At 37.7% G+C, this 24679-nt stretch overlaps 1 protein-coding gene across 2 annotated transcripts in view; it reads right to left on the bottom strand.

The window, feature by feature from the left end:
- The window catches only part of CNTN4 (contactin 4), an 872298-nt gene that overhangs the window by 281143 nt on the left and 566476 nt on the right, over window positions 1-24679 (bottom strand). For both annotated transcript variants that reach the window (XM_075998444.1, XM_075998443.1), the window contains 2 exons: window positions 16334-16460; window positions 7635-7810 (listed from right to left, as the gene is read on the bottom strand). In XM_075998444.1, the coding sequence (XP_075854559.1) occupies window positions 7635-7810; window positions 16334-16460 (303 nt within the window). The remainder of the gene's footprint in view (window positions 1-7634; window positions 7811-16333; window positions 16461-24679) is intronic.

Raw genomic sequence — 24679 nt, 5'->3', positions numbered from 1 at the left:
TGTCAAACTCCCGGATATTGTTCTGATTGCACATTTGACTCTTTGGCTATAAAGGTTAAGCTAGTTATTGAATATTGAACATTTGAAAATCAGTATCAGTAATTGAACATTTGAAAATTACAGTGAAGAGAAGCAATGATCAGGGCTCAAAAACCATGTTGCCCAAATCCCTGATGTGACTACTGTACAACATTCTCAGTATAATACATTTTTCTATCACCACCACCACCACTACCACCCCCAGTTAAGAACTCAGACAAGGCTTACTGTAGCTGTCATAAGAAAGACCTTTTTCAAAATGAGTCTGTCTAATCAGTTGCTGTTCATTCATTTGACATTTTCACCATAAAAAATGTTGGCTGCCATTTAACTGATAAAGCTAACTGATATTAAGCTCAGAACGGATTGGTTTATCGAATTGCTTTACTCTCCTAGATAACATTGCTTGAGGTCGGAGGAAGGCCAAAACAGAGTGGCTTTTTTATGTAAGGTCTCCCCTTCACTTATCATCTCCATTTTTCTTTGTCTTTCTTTTACTTTTTCTTTTCTTTTTTTTTTTTTTTTTACCTTCCCTCCTCTATGTCCTTTCCCTTAATACAAGCTCAGGAGGGAGCTATGCAGGGTAAGCATGGTGTATCAGTCCAACGTCTTTTCCCATCTTAAGTATCAAAAGAGATGTTACCAACATAGGTGTCACCCATTGTTTCTTCCAGAATAACACTGCTTTTCCCATGGTAAGATGAAGCCAGTGTCCTACAGCAAGCAGGTAACTGGAGTTTATTAAATGATTTAATCTTACCATGAAAAATTTGGAGGTACTTACATATGAATTATAGTTATTCAGAACCTGAGATGACGAATAGCTTAAATCTTTTGTTTTTGCAAATCTGAACAGTTATAAAACAGCTGAACTTCCAGGAAGAAGGCCCCAAACAATGTTTATAGAGCAATCAGTTTGACAAGCTAAAATCTGGAGTTATTACATTATTCTCTTGGATGCTCTTCATAATAACCTACATTTGAAGTGCATGTTTTTCACATGTGGGGGAGGAATGCTAGGGGAGCAACAAACTCACAAAAATATGTCATTTACTGCTTGGGGATAAACAGTTTACCAACCACTGTTATTTACCATAAAATATCAATATTCAAAATGTTTTACGGCCTGCTTGCAATAAATTGGAAATTTGCATCTTAACTTTTAGAGCAGAAATATTGTTATTAATTATTCTCATTATGGAACCTGAAACCAATTATATTAAAATTAGAGTCACAAATGTAGGCATAATTGTGGTACACAATATTATGCTTTTAGATGTTAACAGTAAATCAACAGTATGAGGGCATCAACAATGCCTCTAACTAAAATTGAAAACAAAAAAAATGTATGATGATGTATATTTACTATATCAAAGGTTGTAAGCACAGTGGAAAGTCCAAGCTTGTCTACAAAGGAAATATTTTTTTTACCAACCACCCAAGCCTATGGTTTGCACATAAATTCCATAAGGAAAGGGTAGTCTTAAGTGGCACGGGGGAGCCGTACATTTCAAATGCCATGGAGGGGGCATCTGCTCAGAGTTAGGCGACCTAATCCCCTCCTCCCACTGCTGCATCCTTGATGAAGGTGATTTCACTGCACTAGTCCTCAGGTTCTTCGCCTACGAAATAAAAGGAATATCTATATTTCCTTGGGTGTGTGGAGCTCTAAATGGAATAACGCTTCCAGAATGCTGAGCAGAATATCCATCAAAGAGTAATAAAAGTTATGGTAAGTAACATTTATTAAGCCCTTACTGTGTTGCTAAACAGTGGTCTAGGAGTTTTGCAGTTATATAGTTATTAATCTCATTTTTAGATGTTTAGGGGTGAAGAAACTGAGGCAGAAAGAAGCGCCCTGTTCCAGGTCATGAAGCTACAGGAGGAAGCAAAATTTGAATCGAGGCATCAGACTCTGAGGGTTGTGCTCTTATCAACTACACCCCTAAGCTTTTTTAAAAAATGGTAGTTATTCATACAATGCAGCAATCCCACTTCTGGGTGTATACTGAAAGGAAAGGAAATCCTGATGTCTAAGAGATATATATCTCCACCCCCATGTTTGCTGCAGCACTGCCCACAACAGCCCAGATATGAAATCAGGCTATCGACAAATGAGTGGATAAAGAAAATGTGGTATATAGTTCCACAATGGAATACTATGCAGGCATAAAAAGGAATGAAGTTCTCTCACTTGTGGCAACATGGATAAGCCTGAAGGACATTATGGTAAGTGGAATAAGCCTGGCCCAGAAAGGCAAATATCCGCATGTTCTCACTCACATGTGGAAGGTAAATAAGTGGATCTCACAGAAGTAGAGAGTAGAATAGTGGTAACTAGAGGCTAGGAAAGGTAGGACAATAGGGAGAGGTTGGTTAACAGATACAAAATTACAGCTAGATGGGAGGAATAAGTTCTATAGCACTGTGGGGTGACTATAGTTAATAACAATTGCCTATATTTTCAAATAGTTGCAGACAATTTTGAATGTTCCGGGGATGAAGAAATGATAATTATTTGAGGAATGGATTGAATAATTGCACAATCTATGTATATAGATATTGAAATATCACACTGTAACCTATAAATATGTACAATTATTATGTGTCAATTAAAAAGTTTTTGAAAATGTTATTCTTATTTTAAGAAGGCAAAACAGGGAAGGAAATAGGAGGAAAGGAAGAAAGGAACAGAGAAACAGTATTACATAGCTTTCTTTCCTTTTCTTTTTTCTTTTTCTTGAGACAAAGTCTCACTCTGTTGCTTGGGCTAGAGTGCCTTGGCATCAGTTCAGCTCACTGTCACCTCAAACTCCTAGGCAAAAGTAATCTTCCTGCCTCAGCCTCCCTAGTAGCTGGGACTACAGGCATGTGCCACCATGCCCAGCAACTTTTTCTATTTTTAGTAGAGATGGGGTCTCGCTTGCTCAGGCTGGTCTCGAACTTCCTGACTTCAAGTGATCCATGCATGAGCATCTTTTTTATTTTTTTCATGTGGGCTAAGGCCTCCCACCCCAACACATAGACTTATGAGGAATTAAGGTGCCAACTGTCTTTTGTACAACACCAAGGTGGAAATGCTTGCACCTGTCTCCAAAGCACTCCAAAGGACCATCAGAAAGCCGTTGAACTCAGTGGCCCACCTCATTCCTATGCCTCACACATTGCAGGAAGACCTTCTAATTCTTATTTTTCATTCATTTAACAATTGTGAGGTTGCTAAGTGCCACGCACTGGGTAAATCAGTCAATCAAATTTTGTAGCCATAGGTGAAACAGAAGGACTAAATGGCAGAAGGGGTATTGGTAACAGGCTAAGTGACAGTAGGCAAGTGATTAGCGGTAGTTTAATACTGAAGGGGGACTGAAAAACAAAATATGCTCCAAATTACATCACAATAATTTATGCTTATGAAAATGTCCATATCTCATCAAGAGGGACTTAAATCATGCTATCCCTATGTAATCAAAGAAGGATTTCTATTCTAAATATGTTAACTGGAAAAAAGTGGGAAGAGGAGCAGGTTCTGAGAATCATCATCTTTACTTAACTAGAAATTTTAGTTATGCAATGATTCTATTTATAAATGCTAATCTTAAACACCACCAAATTCTTTATACAAAAACAGCATGAAAATACTTTTGAAGTGTAAAATAGAAATAATAATGTCTACCTTATATGACTATCGTGTGGGTAGCATTACACAAAGCATACAAATGAGATTTGAAAACTGTGACATGTTAAATAAAGGTGAAGGGACATTTTCTTATAAATTAAGGTGAGTCTAAAGCAGAAGACAGCCAGGGTGTACAGGAATGGGAGCTGAAGACTGGATTTCCTTGGCTCTGCAACTTATTTCACAATTGTGTAATAACAGTGAATAATTCAGTTACTCCAATATTCAATTTCATTTTTTAAAACGAGTCAGGCCAGGAGACCTTTAATGTCCCTTTCAGCCATAAAATCATACGATTAAAAATGAAATATTCTCACTTGCATAGCATAGGGCAGTAAGTGTGGTCAAAAAGCAACATTGTTTTTCTTAATGATTATGAAAATGCTTGGAGTAAAAGAAATCAGTAACATTCAAAAGATGTCATTGTCTTGTTTCACCTTTATTCACTGAAGAAAAGTATTTTATTCTAACCAATTGAAAATGATTTTTGAATACAAGCCATACATTTTTTTTTAATTTAAAAAGAATAGGGGAAAAAGTCTATAAACTATAGATTGGTGATCAAGAGGCTGAACTCCAGACAATAACTAGAATAGAAACGATGTGGGTTTAAAAATACATCATCCCCAAATTAACCTTATACATATATTTTCTTTGTTTTATCATAGGCACTTAATAAAGGAATCCCTTTATTCATACATATAAACTGTTATAGACTATGGAGATATGAGGATGGATGAGATAGTCTCAGCTCTTTTTTAACTTAGATTCTATTATAGGAGTCAAATAACAAATGAGAAAAAAATACATAAACCAAAATCACTCCAGGTTTTATTAAATCCTGACAAATTAAATAGAAGGGTGTTGTTATGTAAAAGTAGAGGGCTGAAGGAAGGTAGGCAGAAGAGGGAAGGAGAAATGACAGGAATTGCTTGTTATGTTAGGGTGATATGGCAACTTCCTCTTAGGAGGTCATACTGAAATTGAGAATTGAGGATCATAAGAAGTCAGCTATGTGAAAGATCAGGAGAAAAGCATGTCAGGCAGAAGGAACAAAAGTATTGAGGCTTTGGCGCAAAAAATAGTTTTGTCGTTTTTGTGAAATTAAAATGAGACCGTGGTAATGAATTTGAGATTTATTCTAAGTGCAGTAGAAGGCATAAAGCAGGAAAACGGAATGATCTAATTTACATTTTTAAAGGATTAGTCTGGCTGTTTTATGATAAACAGTTAAATAAAGTCTTAAGAAGATGCAGAGAGACCAGGTAGGAGTGTATGTTGTAGAAACAATACATCTTGATTTTAGCAAAGTGTTTAGCAAAGATTCTCACTACTTTAAAAACAATAGGGGAGATCAAAGTTCAATTACAGTATATTTGGCTAAATATATAGCTGGTTGAACGAGAGTGTCCAAACAATATTAAATTAAAGGTTTAATCTCATTTTAGTGGAAATTCTCTAGTGGCATGCTGCCCTGTCCTGGTCAACACGTTGTATCAATTATTTGAATGTAGACACACTTATCAAATTTTCCACTGACACTAAACTAGGAGGACAATCAATATGTCATATTAAAAGAAAAAGATTTAAAACAATTTCAAATATGCTGAAACAAAGGGTCACTGCTCAGAAGGTAAATTTATTAGGGGTAAATATAATCTTCTGAATTTAGCTTAATAAAATAACATGGCTGGGTAGCTCTGGATTAATAAAAACTTATGTAAAATCAACTCTCAGATTTTACATGACTATATGTTCAAAATAAGGTTACAGTATGGAGCTAGTGCTTTAAAAAATGAATATTATTAATTGAAAAAGAAGTTCACATCATGGGACACTAGTATTTCCAGTGTTCTTTACAAAGGTCAAGACATAGGTATAGAATTTCTAAGAAACGTACAGGTGTACGTTTCCATAAGAGCATGATTTAATTGATGAATTAACATAATTGAGTGCGTTGTGAAGAAGATGGTTGCGGACTAGGTACACAAAAAAGAATTAAAAGGAAAAAAGAATTATGGGACAAGAGACACGATCGTGTTTTCACATACATGAAGCTGAACTAGCCTCATACAGTAAGAATTGGGAGTGAAAGTGATAGAAATTTAGGCATTTGGCTCAATTTTACGAAAGTGGCACATTTGTTTTTGTATTTTTCAACAACAAGAGCAGTCCATTGTGGGCCAGGATGTTTGTGCTGAACAGGTGAACTCTTTGCCACTAAAAACTTTCAAGCTAAGTGATTCTCAGCGGAGGATTTTAAGAGTGGTGGGAATGCCCCCATCACACAAGAAGAAGGATGGAGCGATGTGGATTTCAAATAGTGGCCGTGAGGCCGACACACTGCAAAGTGAGTGGCAGAGCTTTCCCTCAGGTTAAATAAACTATTTTAATATTTAAATGACTGTTGTTAAATATGAGATTCTGTTTTTCTGATGTTTTGGTAAGAAAAATGTCTAGGCTTTTACAAAAGGATAATCTTAAGGGTAAGTAATTTGTTTTTTTTTTGAATGTACAAAGTATGTCGGATGAATAGTAATTTGTTTTTTAAATGTAAGTTAGACAAATCAAAGTTGGATAATGCCATTTCCATCTCCATTTTTTGGTGTTACTGTTGTTAAAAATTTCCTGCACTATGATATCCAAAAATTAAAGACCTAAAAGGTTTATTGAATACTGAGATTGTTTTTTCTACCCTGAAAGCCCATGATTCTGTGATGATTTCTGACAATGAATGCAGCAAAATTAATCTGTCATTACTAAAAAATAAATATAGCTATGACTTGGATTAAAATAAGAGAAATAAACACTTTGGTTTTTTTGCACTCAATCAGACATATCATCCTCCTACTATTCTGCACACCTAACAATATTTAGAAGATGATCTCAGGAGACATTCACAAACAAAATAATCCTGGAATCCCATATATACATAATACTTAGAAAATCCATTTCTCAACTAATAAAAATGCCACCAAACGGCAATAATAGATTAAGCACTGGATATTAGGTGTATTTGATGTTGAGTTCCCGGAGAGGATTTTGTTAATGAGAATATTCCACAGTGTTACTGCCAACAGATTTTGTAATTATGAAACCTTTGACATTAATGCACTGCTATATGAGTTGGGATTTCACACATGGAGATATATAGTCATATGCATATACATAAGCTCCTAAAAATGCAGCTGAACATCCATCCTCAAAAGCGTCTATACTCAAATGTGTGCTTACTGCTCTTGCCTGTGGATTTTATTTTCAACGTGTTATTTCTAAATTCCACTTTCTTTCATATATTCATGGACTTTTATTAAATGGTGGTTTTAAGAAATGGTAATTTGTTTTTTAAATGTTCTACATTGGAAACACAAAAGGTGGTTAACATTTTGTTTCTACTTTTTGCTATTATTGTAGTTGTTTTAAAATTTCTTCTACTCTATGAAGTAACAAATAATTAGAGAATTATAGGATTAATTAACTACCTAGGGTTTTTCTTCCAACTCTGAGTGTTATGTTTAAAATGCTTTACTTATTGACTACTAAATTAACTGGCAGTTCAATTGCTTGCTTATACACATTCTATTTAAAATATTTAAAATATGTTTGTTGTATACATAAATTTATACATGTACAAATTTCAGTGTGTATATTTATGTGTATTAAGCATATACAACCAAATTATTATATAATCAAACTACGTCAGTTCTCACAAAAGCAGAAGCATATATCTTCCCACTTAGCTTTACAATTTATCCTACAAATAATTTATTTGCCAAATACGATGAAAGGGTAAAGAAGATCATATATAAAATATTAAAATCTGTTGGGTTTTTAAAAAGAAATTGTTTTAGAGCTGCATTGGTAACATTGGCACAAAAACTCAAAGTAACATTTGCAGCATAATATAATTGCTACTTACAAGCAAACTGGAGCTTTGCTTCTCTGCTAACAATTGTTCCAAACGAGTTTGTTGCTACGCACTGGTAGGCGCCGGCATCTTGGGTTTTATTGGGGTTATTGATCAACAAGTTGCCTTCAACAACACTGTAGCGGAAATCCATACCAATGTCAACATCTGTTCCATTTAACTTCCACCTATAGTATAAAAATGCCAGTAGATAAAGCCTTGTAATATTAATCAATATTTCTGAATTGTCTAAAATATACAAAAACTATAAATAGCATGGCATACCATTTTTTTTAAAGCATAATATAAAAATTAGAAATGCTCTACCCAGCAATGGTGACATCATAAATGCTAATGGAAAGAGCATGTCCTTTAAAGTAAACAATGATATTAAAATGTTAACACCTCTTTTGGTGACTATGTTGCTACAACACTTCACTGTTTTTGGTGGGGTGGGGGACATAGATTTCCCATAGCACCTTGTGTATTTCTTCAAATAGGGCTCCTCCGTAAAAGTTCTTTTTCTAGTTTTCAGTCATTCTTTAAATAGGCCCATACAGACCACAGAATATACCATTTTCAGGTAGATTGCTGAGTATTTGATGAAATTGAAGCAGAGTTGCTTTGATTTGGTCCTTAATATGACAGAAATGCCTGACTGCAAAGCAGAGGAACTCTATCGATCTAGAGCTGTCTTAGGGACCAAACTTGTCTTAACCGTGGATCACTTTGAAGCTCTCCTTAGCCACTGGTACTCAAACATCAATCAGCCCTCCCAGTAAACTGCAGATCAGGCCATTAGGCAACTCAGGCAAAGAAAGATTTTTGTTGTCCTTCTGTTTATTTACTTAGATCATCTGTGTATCTGGCAATAGTATTTAGCAGAATAAAATAATGTTTGCAGGACTCAACACATTTCAGCAGCAGAGCTGACTATAGTGATAAGATCTAAATTTTTGTTTGTTTCTGTAGCCAGGAACATTCCAAAAAGTGAGAGCTTATCTTAACCAAACAGGCTACCAGGAAGTCATTTAAATACTTAGGAACTTTGGAGCTAATATAACTCAATGACTATCTATCTTAGTTTTTACCCTCACCCTCCACAAATCCTAACACAGAATATCAGGTAAGGAAGATAGCATAGTTGAAGTTTGTGTATTATCAGGAGTCGCGCATACCTAGCATTCACCTTGGAAGATCAAAAAGTAAGGAAACACTGTAGCACAAAGGAAATTGATCCACTTCTATAACAGGTGTAAAGAATGAGAGACATTCATTTTTATCCCTTCAAATAGTAAAAATCACCATTTAAATACTTGTGTGTGTGCACATGCACACTCATTGTGCAACCTCTTATAATATTCTAGGGCACTATGGCTGTGTGTGCATAATGTAAAAGGATTTAAATGGCAAAAAAAATGCAAGCCAGTTAGTTTCAAGGTTTTGGATATCTGGTATCAACAAAAGCAAATGTATAGAAGAGTTAAGTCTTTCCTGAACTCCTGGCCTCATTCTATCCTCCTGCCTCGGCCTCTCAGAGTGCTAGGATTATAGGCGTGAGCCACCTCACCCAGCCAGAAGAGTAAGTCTTTCTTTCTGTGGGACCTCTTTCCCACTTCAAAGCCAATTTTCAATGACACCTCTTCCAATGAAGTCTTCTTGGATATTACTAGTGAAAATTAATCAAAGTTTCATCCAATCTCCTAGAATTTTCCCTGTTCCTTTAGGTAGAAATTCTGCCTTCGGCTTTAGATCATTTGCCTAAAGCCCTTATGTATTCTCACGTTAGCCATCTAGAATTGAACACTCTCACTGTGGTCCATAAATACTTGTTGAATTGACTAAATAGTTTACTTCTTTGCTGGACATTTTCAAGCACACACAATTTATGAAGCATTGTAGCCACATCACAGCAAAGCAGCATATGCTTATTCACATCTATGTCTTTGAGATACAAAAATTTAGAAACAAGAGGAGTGAGAAAGGTGGGCTAGAAGCATGAAATGTGGAGAAAAATCTAACCCGCTGTTCTGCTTCTGTAAAATCCGCTTGCTCAACCCTACTCCCTTCCCCCGCTGGCGCCGCTCGCTCAACCCTACTCCCTCCCCCGCCGGCGCCACTCTGTAACTTCCCAAAAACCGCTTGCCGTTAGTCCTTGGAAATTATTGACCAAGATTAGAAGTTCCCGATATTAGCCCATCTGGTACATGTTTGTGCAAGGTCAAAGCCCATGGAATTTCCCCCCACCCTGTGATCCCTAGCCACCTGCGTGCGGTTTCTGCCTATAAAAATCCTAAGGAAAAAAAGGCCGGGGCGGCAGCTTCCCTAGCTCGGTGGTGCTGCTTGCCCCTGCGCTGCGCTGGAAAATAAATCCTCTTGCTCTTGCATCAAGTCTCTGGACTCTGAGTCTTTTTGAGCGGTCGTCTCTCCCCCACACGGGCTGTACATTTCTGCGGCCCAACAGAAATAGGAGATAGCTCTCTATGTGTTTGCTCATAAGAAGGTGGGTATAAAAACTGACAATGTTTTTAGGCTCCACAGTAATTCTCTCTGTGCTGTGACACAGACAAGCAAGGAATAAGCGATAAAGAGAGAACGGCTGGGTTATATTCTAGCAGCCCTATATGCACATGAATCCCTAGAACTGACTGCCTGCCCTAGACACTATTTTTTTTTTTTTTGAGTCAGCTGATCACGTCTCGGCCATAACTCTCACTCCAAATGATAGTAGAGCAATTTAATATGACAAATCTAAGAACTCAAAGAGGAAATTGCAATATAATATGGGCTGCAAGCAGAGTGTGGAATTTTGGAATGGGACCATGTAAGTCTTTTTAGAAAAGTGGTTGTGGAGATAATGAGAACCCCTCTGCAGGTTTGTCTACACCAGTCATCTCAACCAAAACGCTGCGCAGAAAGTCCATTAATCTGCTTTACTGCCTGTTTTTACATACAAATAGCAAAGGAAAGGGGATTATTTAGAAAATAAAGTGCTTTCTGTGAAATGCAGTTGAGTCTCTATTACAAAGCACTATACCAAGTTTTATTGCAGTGCAGTCACTGTTCATTCCAGTTGAATGTGGATTGCATTGCATTCCTTCTCTCGTGGCACACTGAAACACTCTTGAAAAATGCACACTCCACTTTCGATGTTTGAGGAATCTTTTAAGTATTGGTAATAAAGAGGCAATGCTCATTTGAAGCAAACAGAGATTTTCTCAAGGGCCAAGAGACATTTGTGAGTCTCATACGCTGATTTCTGAATCCCCTGGGAAACCTTGACCCAGCTCTCTCCAGAGTGGGGCCATACACAACCCAAACACTGACATTGTGAAGCTCTGGAAGGCACAATTTTGTGGCTTTGCTGGGAAGATATCTATGGGATCTGCTGTAGCTAAACCCTCTTTCTTTGTTAACTGTTTCAACCTGGCACTAAGGGAGAGGCAGGGCCTTTGTGGCTTGGAATTTGTTTTCAGACAAGTCAGTTGAATATAAACCTCACAGCAAAAGTACTCCAGCCAAGTACTTGAACGTTTCTTTTGTCTGGAAAGGGATGCTGAGTGCATTAAGTAATGTCATGTGTCCTTAGGGAACTTTAATTCAAGGGAAGTTGGCACAAATCAAAACTTCTTAAATTTTCCTGGGTCTGGGTCAATCCTTTCAAAATCTAGGGGCAGGAAACAGTGAAAAGAGAAGGCTCAGTAGAGGGAAAAAACACAAAGAAGAGAGGTCAGTTGCCCTGTCTGAGGGGAAAACCTAATGCTGAAGATCCCCACAGAGAGCTCACTTTGGAATTCTCCTACTTGTTCTTTCCCCTCAAAGTCAGCCCGAAGACTGAAAAAGTTCAGCCAGAAAGGTGTTTGAAAATACCTGATCTCTCCATTCTTTCTCTTGCACTTTCCTTCAATAAGAGGGATTTTTTACCTTCCAGGTACCAGTCTGCTATTATGTTACAGGGAAACTGCCCAAGGTATAAAGACAAGCAAAGCATGCTGCAATGAATTGCTAGTGCATTTGATTAAAAGTTTTCCACTCAGCTTTTCCTGGCAATCTCTAAAAACATAATAGGTTTCTGTTCCACTGCTTGTTTTAAATAACAAGGCAAGCCCTATGTCTAGAAACACAGTGTTACAAAAGCAATGTTAATTAAAGGTCACAGTTTGGGGAAAAACAAAGCAGCAACTTGCCAAATTCTGCTGCAAAATTTGTTTTCATTTATGGCTAACATCTGAACTTACACTTGGCTATGCACTAAAAACTGGGACCAGCTAACTCATCATTTATGTATCTAGGAACCCTTTGTCTCTTGCATTCTTTACTGCATACAGCATTTAAAAATCTCTGAGTTAGCCTGGAGTTTACTATATTATAGGGAGAATAACCATTCTGGCTTACGCAAGACAGTGCAGGGTTTATATCTGCTGTCCTAGAATAATTATTAACAGTGGCCTTTTACTCTCAAAAGTGTCCTGTTTGGGATGATAAATTATGTGTTCACACTAATTACTGGGTCCATTGGAGGGTTACTGTTTCCTTACTTTCTGGAATGCACTTTCTTTCCTTATGTCTGTGGCAAAACACCATTCACCCTCCACCTAGGTTAAAATACCTCCTTTTTTGTGCAACCTTCACTGGTACCTGCCCTCCCCATTCCGAATTAGACTTTCTATCCTCCAGGATGCCCTAAAACTTGGTCATCCTTCACTTGCATTTACATCATAGTGCTCCAACTACCTCCACAGCTAGGCAGTCCCCAATTACACCAGTAGAATATGTTATAGTTTATTATCAATCTTTGAATACTTCCAACCTAGCCAGGTGCTTGATACATTGTAGCTACTTAATGTAGTGGTTTAAATACTTTTCCCGGATGACACATTTTTCAGAGTCCTAATATATACCCCAGTTCAAGGTGGAGCTGCTTAGGTTGAATCTTGAGTGGAAATTCTGCTATTTTCCACCCCGGGTAATCCTGGACCCAATTCCATGTTGTACCCTAGAATTCACAGTTTAAACACTGGTGAGGGTTGCTGGATGAAAGATGATATGTTTGATGAATGAATGAATGAATATGTTTTAGTTTATTATTAATTTTGAAGTCTGCTGTGTCTACTTTGATTGCAATTACTTCCTTCTCAATGGTTAATTATAATCTTTAATTTTGGCTTTTTCATCCCTGTGACTTTATTTTATGAATTTATCATGTATGTTGGTATCCTCTGAAGGAGTTTAGAACATGTTACCCCAAAATATGCCACACTGGCATACGGACTATTTTGAGTTAAACATACTTGCAAAACAGCAAGGGCGAGGAGATCACTATGATTTTCGTTCTGTTTCTAAAAAGCAGGAGATAAAATTCTCATGTGAAAGATGCCCTTCCTATACTAGAAGGAAAGTAATATTTTTATTATCAAGGATGGGAAATTAAGACAAAGAAAATTCTATACAGACTTTGTTAAAATATTTTCTTCTAGGCTCCCCACATAATTTAGTTACTTTTCCACAATTTATTATTCTCTGTCCAATTCAGTATATAAATATCTTTTTTTTTTTTTTTTTTGAGTCAGATTCTTGCTTGGTCCCCCAGGCTAGAGTGAGTGCTGTGGCAAGCTCACAGTAACCTCAAACTCCTGGGTTCAATCGATCTTCCTGCCTCAACCTCCCGAGTAGCTGGGACTAACAGGCATGTGCCACCATGCCCGGCTAATTTTTTCTGGCTATTTTTTTCTATTTTTAGTAGAGACGGGGTCTCACTCTTGCTCAGGCTGGTCTCGAACTCCTGACCTTAAGCAATCCTCCCGCCTCGGCCTCCCAGAGTGCTGGGATTACAGGCGTGAGCCACCATGCCTGGCTGATAACTGCATCTTTAGGTCTTGATTTCCTTGTGAAGGCTCCCTTGCCATGTAAAAGTTGTATTAAATAAATGTGTATGCTTTTCTTCTTTTGATCTGTTTTATGTTGAATTTAATCCTCAGGCCCAGCTTAAAAAGCCCAAAAGAGTTAGGTTTTACCTCCTCTACACCTTCAATAACCACTCCATCTCACCTGCTTTTGAGCTGTATAAATAACCATAGAGCGTGCATTCTGCTGTGGCTTGCTCTACTTACTCAGATGTATGTGCCTGTGACCCACCCATATTGTGGCAGCTGTAATTCATTCATTTTTATTACTGCACTGGGGTTACCTTGTATGAAGATGCCAGGGTATGTTTATTTACAAATGTACCGTGAGCATACTTATACATTCTGGGTCACAGGGTGTGTGTATTCTTTAGCTTTACTAGAGACTACCTATTTTCTCACAGTGGCTTTTACCAATTTACATTCCTACCAGCAACATGCAAGGGTTCTGTTTGCTCCACACCTTCACCAACAGGCTGTCTTTCTAAATTTGTGTCCTTCTGGTCAGGTTTGAAAAAGCATGCCGCTTTAGTTTTTTTTGTTTTTTTTTTTTTTTTTTTTTTTTTGAGACAGAGTCTCACTTTGTTGCCCAGGCTAGAGTGAGTGCCATGGCGTCAGCCTGGCTCACAGCAACCTCAAACTCCTGGGCTCAAGCGATCCTCCTGCCTCAGCCTCCCGAGTAGCTGGGACTACAGGCATGCACCACCATGCCCGGCTAATTTTTTGTATATATATTTTTAGTTGGTCAATTAATTTCTTTCTATTTTTGGTAGAGACGGGGTCTCGCTCAGGCTGGTTTCGAACTCCTGACCTTGAGCAATCCGCCCGCCTCGGCCTCCCAGCCGCTTTAGTTTTAATTGTATGTTTCTGTTCACTAAAGAGATTGGTAATCTTTTTATATGTTTACTGGATATTTGGTTTTCATTTTCTTAGAAGTACCTGCTCAAGTGCTTTGCCAATGTTTCCATTGGGTAACTTGTTTTTTATACTTTGATTTGTGGGAATTCTTTAAATATTCTAGACAGTAATCCTTTACCAATGACAAATATACTAAAAATATATTTCTTCTCTTGGGTTTTGTAGTTTGTAATTCTGCTTATCTCAGCATATTCTATTGAACAGAAGTTCTTAATATTAATAAAGTTAAACATTTTCTTTTATGAATTGTACTTCTTCTTTCACATTTAAGAAATATTTTCCTCCCCTAATTTCAAAAATATGTATTCCTTATTTTCCTTTAAAAGTGTTGTAAATTTCCTATTTAGGTCTTCTATCCACCTGGAATTGATTTTTTGTGTATGGTGTGAGGTAGGGGTCTAATTTTATTTTATCTCTTTAAACATAATCCATTGTCCAGCATACCTCTTTTCAATTTATTTCTATTATTGCCATGAATTTTAACTTTTCTTATTTTTGTCTTCAGAAGACAGTATTCTTTTTAATGTTTAGCGCAATCAACTTGCTTTACTTATCAGTTCTTCTTATATCTCAGATCTTCTGTCTGGGACCAGTTTTATTCTACCTAAAGTATGTCTTTTAGAATTTCCTTTAGTTTCAACTTCATGTGCTGCCTTCGCAATAAAGATAAAATATTAAAAACGATTTCCTTTAGTGAAGTTCTGCTGGAGTCAAAAACTTCAGTTTACGTCTGCGTGAAAACATTGGTTGTGTTCTACTTTATTAAAAATATTTCTGCTATCTATAAATTTGACAATTAATTTCTCTCGCCATATTGAAGAGTCTATCTTTTCTCTCTTGCTTTTTTGCTGCTATTCAGAAACCAGCTGCCAGTTGAATTGTCAGTTCTTTGAAGGTTATCTGTATTACAGCAGTGGTTATTTTTATGATTGTCTCTCTGACTTGGTGTTCTGCTATTTCACTATTCTAAAGATGAGGCTTCATTTTTTATTTGCACTGCTTGAAGTTCATTGGGCTTGCTAAATCTGTATCATGGGAGTTTTAATTGGTTTGGAAAATTCTTAGCCTTCTCTTTAAATATTGCCTCTGCCTGGTTATTTCTTGCCTTTCTGAAACTCTGATTAGATATGTGTTCTCTCTTTCTCTCTCTCTTAAACGTTTTACTTCGTCTCTTTCTGCTGCCATTGGATGATTTCTTCAGACCTATTTTGCAGTTTAGTAATTTTCTTTTCAGCTGTATCTCATCTGCTATTAAAACCACGCAGACCTGAGGTTTGAAATAGGCAATCGCATATACTTTACAGTGTCTTGGTAAGGTAGGCTTATTTCTTAATGGCAAGCTTATTTTTCATTCATATCTAATGTAGGGATGTAGCCTTTAGATCCCAGATTTATTCTGGGAGGCGTTCTCATGTTACACTCTCTTGCTAGTTAAGTTTCTTGTTGGTTGCTTTGTCTTGTGACCCCAGGGACTGTGAGGCTATGAAAACCAAAGCTCAATTTATATATGTAGCTCATCAATGTGAAAACTGCCTTTACTGTCCAGCTCTCTGGTTTCCAAACCCACTTACTTTTAGACTTCTGAATATTTTATTTTCATACTAGTTTACTGATACATTTTTAAATGGTGTTTTTTTAACTAAAAATATGTTATTAGGAATTGTTAAAATTTTCAATGAGAAGGTCAATCAGAATATTTAATTCCCAGTACTGCCAAAAACAGAGGATGAGCACTTAACTTTTCATGAAACCATCATCTCCTAAAGACTTCTAGGGTATGTGATAATGCCGAACTAAAAGCTATTTATGTAATCAGTACTCTATAGGTAGTTGTTGATTTTAGTAATAGAAACTATATGCATGGAAACGCATGCTTTTAAATCAACAAACCTGATATGAGGTTTTGGATTCCCTTTCACTTCACAATTGAGCTTCACTTTTTTCTCCTCCGAATCCAAAGGGAACATTATATGACTTGGTTCTTGAATAAAAATTGGGCCATGCAGCGTGTAGTCATCTGAAATGAGAAGACAGAATGTCCAAAATTAAGAACATCTTCCAAATAAGAACAACAGGAAACAACACCACAACGAAAACAAAATAAAAAAGTTAACAAAAAATGATAATACAAAATAGATTCTGTTTCAGTTTCTGGACAAAATTTCCCATTAAAGACTAATATTCTGTGGATTGTTAGGAAGTGAAAACATGGGCTCTCCTATTTCATTATTATCAGTTATGGTACCAACAAATTCCAGACACAGACTGCTTGACATCTCCCTTTTTCTCCTCTCCTTCTTCTTGTTCCAACCGTCTTTGGACCACCCTTTTCCTTTGCTCACATTTTGTTCCTCCTATATCTATTTTATGCTGCTGTCACTGTGGAAGCCTGTCTAATGTCACAAAGTTAACATTTTTTTCTGCACTGTAATGAAATAATATATTTAGAAACAGGCAATGATGATTTTGTAAATACATTAATCATGAGAAACAGGTTGGTATTGCTAATGTAGATAGAACTTTCTTAACATGGCTATGTAGGCAAATAAAGAACAACTTACAGTCCTGATTTTCAAATTATCTCTGGCAAAGGACTAGTTGTTTTTGCTTTCCTGACCCATTATGAACCCATACATGGCCTATCTTGCATAAGTATCACACAGCTGGTACCACACATGACTGGGTAATACCCATATTGATCTATAACAGGTTCAATGATTTGAGTCCACTGATTATGTGCTTGGATGGTGCAGAAATAGCAAAGAGCTATGCATTTCTGAATGCTTTCTTTCAATAAGAAAGTATGAGACTTATTTTGTTCAAAGACTGGAATAATCCCCAAACCAAACTATAAGTACCAGTGTAAAGTACAAACGTTTCTAGACTTTGCACACAATAAATATATGTTCAAAATGCACCTTGCTGCTTATGCCCAGGAAAGTTATGTTCATTTTTCAAAATCAAGTTCAAATTCTTTTCTTTTTTCCTAGAAGGCTTCTCTAGACCCTTTCTTCCTTTAACCACATAATTTTTAAATTATATCTCTCCATGAACACTTACCTTTTTTTTTTTTTTTTACTCAAATGCATCTGTATCTTTCTTTCCCTTTCTTTGGATTGCAAGCTTCTTGAGAGCATGACTGTATCTTACCCATTTTTGTATCTCCTGTGGTACCAAGTATAGCAGCATATGCACAGAAGAGGTGATTAGTAAGGATTTGTTCTATGGCAAAGTGTTCTTTTTCACTTTTTAATACATTCAATTAGCTTACTTAGCCATTGTCTGATGAATTTTCAGATAGAAACACCGGTGGGTATGAGGTAAAATGATATTGAATCTCACCCTACAGCTGACAGTCCATTTTCCCTTTAGCTACGATTATTTTGAAGGGCATGAATTGCAACTGCTATCCTGGAAAACCTTCATAACCAGCCTTTTGTTGATAGGTGATAGGATGAGACTGGATTCATTCAGGTGAATCAGGACTGAGGAAAAAGAATAAAGTTGGTTTGGGGATCTAGTTGAAGCCTGGCAAGGTAATTTCTTTTAAGGCTTTTAACCCAGACTTAACCACACACACACAGAGAGAGAGGTGGGGGGAGAGAGAGAGAGAGAGGGAGAGAGGGGGAGAGAAGGGGGGGAGAGAGATAAAGAAAGAGAGAGAGAGAGAGAGAGAGAGAGAGAGAGGCAAAACAAAAACCTTTCATGTTAAGGTTGGAATAGGAGAAAAGTTAAGAAGACAAGATGACCAAACAGACTTCTACCTTATTATAGAGGAATGGGGACAGCCCATGACCTTGTTGTGAGAACAAGGAGGACAAGGATTTAGAAAGACCATGAGCTGAGATTCAATGTCTTGAGTCTAATACTTACTCTAAGAACTCTGTAAAAATCACCTACTTTCTCTATTCTTCAATTTTCTCATCTATAAATTAATGAGACTAGATAAGACCAGTGATTCTACACCAGTTAAAAATCAGAAAGCAGTCATGAATATTTCCCCATAAACTACTATGCACATACACATGAAATTCACATTCAAAGAAGACGTGAATTATATTCCCATCATCATCCTCTCTCCTCTCTCCTAACTCCATGTACGAAATCCCACACAATGAGAGGTTTAAACGAAGAAAATAGGATTTATCAAAGAACACACAATAAAAGCACAGGATAAAAGTACACAAGCATGTACTTTTAAAAAATACTTATACAAGAAGCTGGATATTTCAAAATCCAGATATTTACATTTCACATTTTCAACAATTACACAGATACATTCAAAACAAATTTAGATACTGGCCAAAGGTTGACTCATTTCAACTGCGAAGAATTAAGTGAATTTTTGGCACATCTAGTTAAATGAAAAACGTTATTCATCAAGATCACTGATAGAGTAGCAAGTTTGGTGGATTTTCTCTGAGAGAGAAATATTTCCATTGTTGTCCCAATTCCAAAATTATGTGTGTGTATATATAATATCAATCATCTCGATTCATTGGCGTTCCCTGATTTGAATTTCACACAGAAATATACAGTCTATTACTAGTAATTCCAAATAAGAATAAAACATAATAATGATTACTCAGGATGCAGCTGAGAAGCTGTGGATCAACATCTGTACTATTTCTCAATGTAGTCATGCCATATTTAAATAACAAAGAAGATATTTTTTTCTGTGTATTTTGTAATAAGAATTGATAATAATGATGCTTTGCATTTGCTATAAATAATACCTTCCCTCTAAAGTTTTTATTTTCTCATGGTTAACCAAGCTCACTGCCTGGATACTAACATTAGCATAAAGGAAACAGTATTTCAGTTTTCATTTAAGGAAATCCACGGCCTTTTCATGCATGAGTTATTGAGTTACACGAAGATGGAGGGAGAGGTTTTAGAAAGTCTAGCTATCCGGGTATAGAAAAACAGACATCCTAGCTTTTAAACCTTTAGACCGGGGTTACCGCTATTTTTGAGAGAAAAAAAAAGAGTTACTTTATTTTACCAAAACCCTGAAGTTTCTGGGTGAGACAAAGAGTCTTGAGAGAAGTGTTCTTAGATGAAACACGGGGGAGGTGTCACTGAGTTTGTTCTCTCTCTGTGTAGTAGCCACAAAGTGACTTTCAAGTGTCTTGAAGGCACACACAAAAGACTGTGCATTTACCGTTTTCAAAGCCTGGAAGATAAAGTTCTCCCCTCTTCTTTATCACCGTAAGTTGTTCTTTGTCACCAGAAGAGTGGCTGTTTGACTTTTTTTCAGTCTAAAGAGGTAAAGGAGTGTCTCAGCAAATGACAGAGGACAGGATTTAATAATCCAATACCTCTCAGAGTTAGGCTGCAGACCACCTACCTTTTAATCATGTCATACTTAGTTTAGCAAATCCCAGTCTAGACAGACTGCACCAGGAGAACCTGGGGTCCATGAGTCTGCCCTTTAACCTGGCTCTCTGGGCGACTCCTTTGCACACTCGAGTCTGAGAACTACCAAGACAGACCCTTCTTTTATTCCTAGCTCTCCATTAACTAAGAACAGAACATCAGCCAAGGCTTGCTTTAGACCCACTCCTGACGCAGAAGGCTGCCAGGCCCCAAGACGCAGCCACACACTGCCTCCCCACCACTCCGCATCCTGGCGCTGCATGGCTGGTTGGAGGGCACACTGCTGGGGCCGGGCGGCATGCCACCACCTGCTATCCCAGCCTGTGCTATGGCTGCGCCATCCTGATTGGGTACTTTTGAATCCCACTGTTGCTGATTGGATGCTAAAGCTTGATGCTGATTGGATGTTAAAGCTTGAAGCTGATTGGATGTTAAAGCTTGTTGCTGATTGGATGTTAAAGCTTGTTGTTGATTGGACGCTTTATGAGTCCTACCAAGGATATAAAAACTGGAGGACAGCAAGGAAGTGGGGGTGGTCAGAAGTCAGAAGCCGGCTGAGCCTGCTGAAGGAATGAAGACTGTTCTTTGACTCTCCGTGTGCCTCTCAGATCTTCCCCTGGTCAAGAGCTGTAACACGAGAGCTGTAACACTAGCTGTACACCTTGCAGCAATACTCCTAGGCTTTTGTTGTTGTTGTTAGGCAAAATCTAACCAATAATATATCTTTGCTGGATAACATTTATAGAAGTAATTTTAGCACATGCCTGGACTAAGAGTTGAGAGGGAAGTATCCGGGAACAGAAAACTTTAAAAATGACTCACACAAAGAAAGTGGATGCATTTGTCAAGGTCTGGTACTAAAGTTGTATAAACTAGCTCTCCCTTAGAACACTTGTAGTTGAACTCCAGATGCTAATTGTGAGGACGCCCCTCCCCAACCTCCCCATCAAGGGCTGCACTGAATTGACAAAGAACAGGCATTCTCAGAGAGACCCCAGTAGTCCACTGACCTATAGTTACAGCTTATCCTCACTTGTTATACACAGCATTCCTGCCATAACCACTACCTTTTATTTATAAGTAATGAATCTCTCGTTATTTAAGTGACAGAACGTTGGGATTGATGCTTCTACATTTGGGCTCCCCAAAAAGGCGAAAGTTGCCCTAGTTCAGCACCTCCCTAGGTGAGAAGGAGGGAGTAGTGTGATTGCCAACAGCCCATATAAGCCTAACAGATTCCAGACCATTGATCTGAGCTTCAGCTTGGGGGGTTTAACGCACATACTGGTACATCATGATTTCTTGGGTTCTTTTCTCCTTAGCGACTATGTACCTGCCAGTTGATCACTAGGCTAACTTCTACCACACTATCAGTATTCCCTAAAGTTCCATAACCCCGAAATTCTCCTGAAATAGAATATGCAAACTGCATCTCTATAAAGGGAAGGGAGAAGACCTAGGCTGAGAAATGCCTCCTTTCATGCTTCAACAAAGAATGGGAAACCTTTGGGTTTTCATTAAAAAAGCAGAGATTTTGTGACCAGTAACTTATTTAAGTTAAAGGTCAGGCTACTATTGCACTTGTTCATCAAATATTGAAAATTATTGGAAAACATTGCTTTAAGCCAGTGGTTCTCAAATACATTTTTTCCATTTGATCCTTTTCTTTTTAAAATCTATTTTGTTGGGGGCGGAGGAGGAGATAAAATCAATATGTTTGTCAGCTAACTTTTTCCTGCAAGTATCCTCAAAACAAAATGTAATGTCAGGCTATTCTGAAATTTTTGGATTACTGAAAGAGATGCATAGAATCACAGAATTTAGATTAGAAGATGTTATTTAATCCTAAACATATTTTCCCAGGTCACAGACTAAAAATGTACTACATCTGTAATGGAAACAAAAATAATTTTTTGCCTAAAAAGAAAAAGATAACCCTAGAAGAAAAACAGTAATAAAGTATCTTTCTGCTGTTAGGTGTCACTTAATTTATTTGCAGTTTGGGGACATTAATTATCTCCATTTTCTTTTTCTTTGAATTAATTTGACCCATTTCTGCATGTCCCTAAACTTCCCTCCTAGGCAAACCGGATGCTACTTAGTTACACAGCCAGAAGCAGAAGCCAGGTTGGGACAGGGAATTGGAATGGATGGGGCTGGCCTGAGGTTTTCTGGGGCTGAAAAATAACACTGAATCTCAGGTGATGTCTAACTCCAGGAAGCAAGGCAGAGGCCCACGTTGCAAGTCCATAGGAGTGAGCAGGTGTAGAGCAAAATCTGGATTCCAAGTGAAAGGTTAGTAAAAGAGAACATGCAGAAAGCAGCAAGCTAGAGGGTGTGTGGAGATGGGAAAAATCCACTGATGCTAAAGGGAGTTCTTTTTTTTTTTTTTTTTTTTTTTTTTTAGGGCATTGCAAACAATCCTATCAGGTAGCCAAGATGGGGGAAAGGCATTAAAGGAACAGAGCCAATCAGGCAGGAGGTGTGATCTCAGAATAAACATTTCAGAGACACAACTTAGTGTAAAAAAAAAAAAAGTCTAGTTATACCTAAAATAATTATTTCTCAGAGTGGTCAAGAAACCTCCTGCATGAATACAGGTTGAACGTCCCTAATCCAAAAATCCGAAATATTCCAAAATCCAAAATTTTTTGAGAGCCGCCATGAGATAGTGATATTTTGCTTTTTAATGGTTCAATGTATGTAAGCTTTGTTTCATGTGCAAAATTATTAAAAATATTATACGAATTACCTTTTACCTTCAGGCTATGTGAATAAGGTATATATGAAACATAAATGAATTTCATGTTTAGACTTGGATCCCAACCCCAAGATATCTCATTATGTATGTGAAATGATCCAAAATCCAAAAAAATTCTGAAATCTGAAACACTTCTGTTCCCAAGCATCTTGGCATAAGGGATACTCAACTTGCATCACCTTAGTTCGGGCTGTTTGTTAAAAGATTCTTGAGTCCTTCGTAGACCTATGAGACTCTTACTATCAGGACTCAGGAAAGAGCATTTTAGCAAGCACCTCTGTTGATTTTCATGCAATCTAAAGTTTAAAAACTCGTACCTTAAAAGTTATGAATTGAGGGCAGAAAACTTCCAGCCCTGAGCCAGTTAACCCTTTGCACTCGGATGTCGAGTGTGACTCGACACGGTTAGCAAAAATTATAGAGATTAAAATTACTCTTTGAATGTATCAATAATTTGAAATATAAAAAAATCCAAATCAATAAGTTTGTATGAAAAGGAACTCCAGTTTTTTATTCTACTGCCGCGCTTTGTAAAATCTGGGGTATTTAAAAGATTAAATCCCGAGTAAAATAAGGAATCGAGAAAAAAGCAAGTGAGTGCAAAGGGTTAAAGATCCCAATGAAGAAAAATCACCGTGCAGAGTTCTGTTCCGTGTGCTAGCTCACTCTGTGGCTACCTCGTGGGATGAATGCCACGTTTTCCCTGCATGACCCTTAGGACAATGCTCTTCTGCTAGAAATATTTCTATCTGTTGCCGACTCTGTGACCCCACTCTGCTGGGAAAAAAATATATAAATGCAATACTATAATTTCATCTTAAAAAACTAAAAATTCTAGATTCAATTCTGCTTGTCACTGCTGTGGAGTTCCCAGGTGTTGCACCTGATGGTTGTTTAGGTCCCTTAATCCTAATGGCAGGTAAGAAGTGCTGCCATAACAGCCAAGAATCTGGGACTGTGGTATACAGTCAATCTTCCTACGACATCAAACAGGCTGCTTGATCAAACACCTGGTCTTGGGGAAAAAAAAAAACAAAAAACACTTAAATGGCAACAATCTCAATTTGGGAAGTAAACTCTAGGGCACCTAATGGGGAATGCAAGAGCTTGAATGTAAGCTTAGAATACCAGGCAGGGAAGATGGCATGGGTTCAGATGAGAGTCATATCTGGGTCACGTCTGGAGGGTATGTAGATTTTGCATTGTGCATGCACGTAAGTATCCTGGGGCAAACCAGAGTGGCTTGTCTACACCCTGCAGAGCCCTTGACCAATCAAGAGAGTAAATGCTCCGTGTGCCTGTGTGTAATCAGCGGGAACGTGTTGCCTTGTCGGATTGTGGAGCAAAGCCACCAGGGAGAGGAAGGGGAAGTTCTTCCACTGAGCTGGTTTGTTGGGCGTGCTTCCAGAGTCCTGCGCCTATTTCACTTTCTCCCTCACCACTCACATCAAGGGGGAAGCCCAGTGGGAAGTACCATTACTCTTTCTGTATCCAGAACCTTCCAACAAGGGCACACACAGGACCTACTGTGTCCCACTGGCTGCGAGCCTCCTCCTTCAGGCTTCCTAATGATCGTGGCAATTCATTTTGGCTAAGAACCTGTAAGGTCAGCAGCATCTCTGTGAATCTAAATCACTCATATGGGCAATAACCTAAGGAAATTCAGAAACAAATGAAATCCTGTAACAGTGATTTTCCTGAGCGGGAGAATGCCTCTAACATGAAATGGCTGATTGTAGCAATGATGACTGGACAGCTGTCACAGTGTCATCACAGATACGACTCCGTGTTGCTAGTATTTATAAGATAAATAGCAAGGGAGGTTCAAAGGCCCCACACAAGAGCCTACATGTAAAACCAGGCAAGGTACAGCATTTCTTTTGAATAAGTATTCCATTTGGTTGTTCGGCTGAATAGAGCAGAGGCAAAACAAATATTATAGGAGACAGACATGCCTGCTTAGAGGATAAAATGTTTCTTTGATTTGTCCTTGCTTCCGCCTTCCTTCTTTTAACCCCCTCAAATGAGCATTTTAAACAGCAAGAAACAGAGAAGGCTACTGACAGCGGGTGCGTGTCTGAAGGCACAAAGTGAAA

Source organism: Microcebus murinus, chromosome 28, assembly GCF_040939455.1.
Source record: "Microcebus murinus isolate Inina chromosome 28, M.murinus_Inina_mat1.0, whole genome shotgun sequence".
NCBI lineage: Eukaryota > Metazoa > Chordata > Mammalia > Primates > Cheirogaleidae > Microcebus > Microcebus murinus.
This window is presented reverse-complemented; position numbering and strand designations above follow the sequence as displayed.